Source organism: Echinops telfairi, unplaced genomic scaffold (genome assembly GCF_000313985.2).
Source record: "Echinops telfairi isolate 266 unplaced genomic scaffold, ASM31398v2 ScPeMD7_8;HRSCAF=38, whole genome shotgun sequence".
NCBI lineage: Eukaryota > Metazoa > Chordata > Mammalia > Afrosoricida > Tenrecidae > Echinops > Echinops telfairi.
The window spans coordinates 13,753,357-13,756,241 of NW_022103905.1; the positions used below are offsets into that span (position 1 = coordinate 13,753,357).

The 2,885-nt window shown below is 43.6% G+C and overlaps 1 protein-coding gene across 1 annotated transcript in view; it reads right to left on the bottom strand.

The window, feature by feature from the left end:
- DNAAF4 (dynein axonemal assembly factor 4) overlaps positions 1-2,885 on the bottom strand; it is a 57,112-nt gene that overhangs the window by 52,808 nt on the left and 1,419 nt on the right. Inside the window, exon 2 of the mRNA XM_030884511.2 lies at positions 2,366-2,513. Within this exon, the coding sequence (XP_030740371.1) occupies positions 2,366-2,513 (148 nt within the window). The remainder of the gene's footprint in view (positions 1-2,365; positions 2,514-2,885) is intronic.

Here is a 2,885-nt window from a genome sequence, read left to right on the forward strand (position 1 = left end):
GGGTGTTGGAGCAACAGCAACCTAGCTGAGAGGAATTACTAAGAGGCAGAAGAAGGGCAAGTGTGATGGTGGGAAAGGAGGAGGGTAAAAGGAAACAAGAGGAAAGATGTAGGAAGCAAAGCTATGGATAGAGGTGTAAACATAGGTGTGCACTTACGTAATTACTGTAAAAGTCATGTATAAGCCGAGGTTTTCAGCACATTTTCAATGCAATTTTTGAGGTAAAATTAGGTACCTCGGCTGATATTCAGGTAGGCTTACACTCGAGTATATAGGTAATTCATAAAAATAGAGGTATTGGCATAAGCACATATATTTATATGGCAATACATTGAGGATGTGGGCAGACTTTGGATCTCTGCTCAAGCCTTCCTCAGTGCAAGAACACTTTGTTCTAAAGACCTAGCATTCTGTGATACTCACCCTCCAGACACAATCCCTGAAGATATAATGGGTGCACAAGCACTTGTGAAGAAAGCTGATGGTGCCCGGCTATCAAAGGATATAATGTCTAGGGTATTAAAGACTTGAAGTTAAACAAGTGGCCATTTAGCATAAAAGCAACAAGCCCACATGGAAGAAGCAAGCCAGTCTGTGTGATCATGAGGTGTCAGCAAGATCAGGTAACAGGCATCCAAAAACCCCAAACCCATCTCTAGACATTAGGAAATCCCATCACAGAAGAGTCACTAGAAAGGGAGGGGTCAACCAGGGTGAAGTATAGCACTGGTAAAACACACAATATTCCTCTGATTCTTTGAAGCTTCCTCATCCCCCAGGATCATGACCCCAGTCCTACACTTCTTTCCTGGCTAGACGGGAGCATGTACAATGGTACAGATAAGAGCTCATGGCACATGGAATCCAGGTCAGACAAATCCTCCAGGCCGGCTCCTCTGACCTCTCCGAAACACTTACTTGCTATTTGAGCCCTTGGTTTCAGCTCGTTTTTTTCCACCCTTCCCCCACCCTCCCACTGTTGTGAACTCTTGATAAATTATTATTATTTTCATATCTTACACGTCTCAATTTTCAGCCACACACAACAGGCCAATAAGGGAAGCAGTAACACTAGGAAGGTATGCACTCCTCAGAATCATCAACCATTTGAGATCAAAAGGGCAGAATTGCCCAGGGACTAAGTTCAGCAGGATTAGGGAAGACAGAGGAATGGGAACGGGGATGGGGGATGTAGGGAAGCAAGAGGAGGAGTGATGAGACCTTGGGGGGACTGCAATCAATGACATGAAATGTGTGCACACTGTCAAATGGGAAATTGGTTTGCTCTGTAAATCTTCCAAGTCATTCCCAAAAAAGTTTTAAAATAAGTACGTAACAAATCCACTGCCATAGAGTTGATTCTGACTCATAGCGCCTGTCTTACTTGGCTGAAAATTGAGCCATGGAAATGAGCTCATTTCCAGCCCTTAGGGGTGACCAAAGTTCATAGTCTCAAGATTCAAACTGGTAAACCTGGGGTCTTTTAAATGATTTTGAGTTTTGCTTCACATGTTTCTTCTTCTTTATCCAGGACCTTCGAACTTCTTTCAGATTAAGTGCCAACTGGTCATGGTAACTGGCCACCATTTAAGATTTCTGAACCTTTATGGGAGTAAACAGCCTCATCTTCCTCCCGTGGGAATTGAATATTCAAGGGTTTAAACTGACCTTGAGGTGACCAATCCAACACTTCCCCAAATAGGCCACGAGGGCAAGATCAAGTACTAGAAAATAATAACATTAAGCAAAGAGAAGAGAGAACTAGGGCTAAAGCATTAGAGGGCAATTACTGAACCACGAGGCTGATCTTTGCAACAGACGAGAGTTGGGAGCTCAACTCTGGCTGTATATTACAATCCCTGGAAAACTTGTTTTAGAACTACCAAGGTCTCACTCCCAGAAGCTGATTGGATGGTACAGGGTGCAGTTCAAGCATCTGTATTATCAATTCCACAGTGATTGTAATACGTAGTGAGGGCTCCAGAGTTGTTACTAAAGTTCTAATACTAGTTTTGTGCCCGGTGGCATCATCTGCCAAAATGAGTAATACTACCTAAGTGATAATGTTGTTGTGAGGATTAACAGATGAGCTGATGCCCAACACAAAGAGCTCAGTCACGGCCGTTGTCAGGGAAGGAAAGAGTGCAGCTTTCCTTAAGATTCAGACCCAAGTCTGCTGTCCCACAGTTATCAATGTGTTCCGCCTTTTGGAACGTTCAATCTCTGCCTTTATTATTTTAAGTGACGGCTCATTTAAGTCAGACTGGTGTGCCTGTTACAGTTTTTCCTGGAGAAACAATACAGTTTTAATAGGATAAAACAGGAAAAGCTCCACCCAAGGAGAGTCTTTTCATACTGAACTTACCACCTGATAAGGACAGGGTCTCCCACATGGCAGCCTCTTTTTTATACAAGGTAAAAACAATAGCATCATCCCCAATCTTGGCTTTGCTGCTCTCCTCATCTATGGGAGCATAGAGAAACGCCTCAAATAAAAACGGGGGGTGGTTGACCTATTCAGAGACGGGGGAAGGAGAGAAGTTAATGCAGTTACATACAGGAAAAATCCACACAAGAAATACACGATCAAGAGGCGAAAACATTTTTTCTTAAATGTCCACTAAATTTATTACAGATCATGAAAAAAAAACAACCCAGGCGTATGAGGACGCTCTTGAAATTGTCAAGGGGGCATGGGGAAGGGAGGGAGGGTGGAAAATGAAGTGCTGATGCCAGGGGCTCAAGTAGAGGTTGTGGGAGGCCTGCTACGGTGGGATCTAGGGTAATGTAACCAAGAGAAATTACTTAAACCCAAATACTGGAAAGGTGGAGGAGGGTGGGTTGGAAGGGGAGAACCGATTACAAGGATCTACATGTGACCTCCT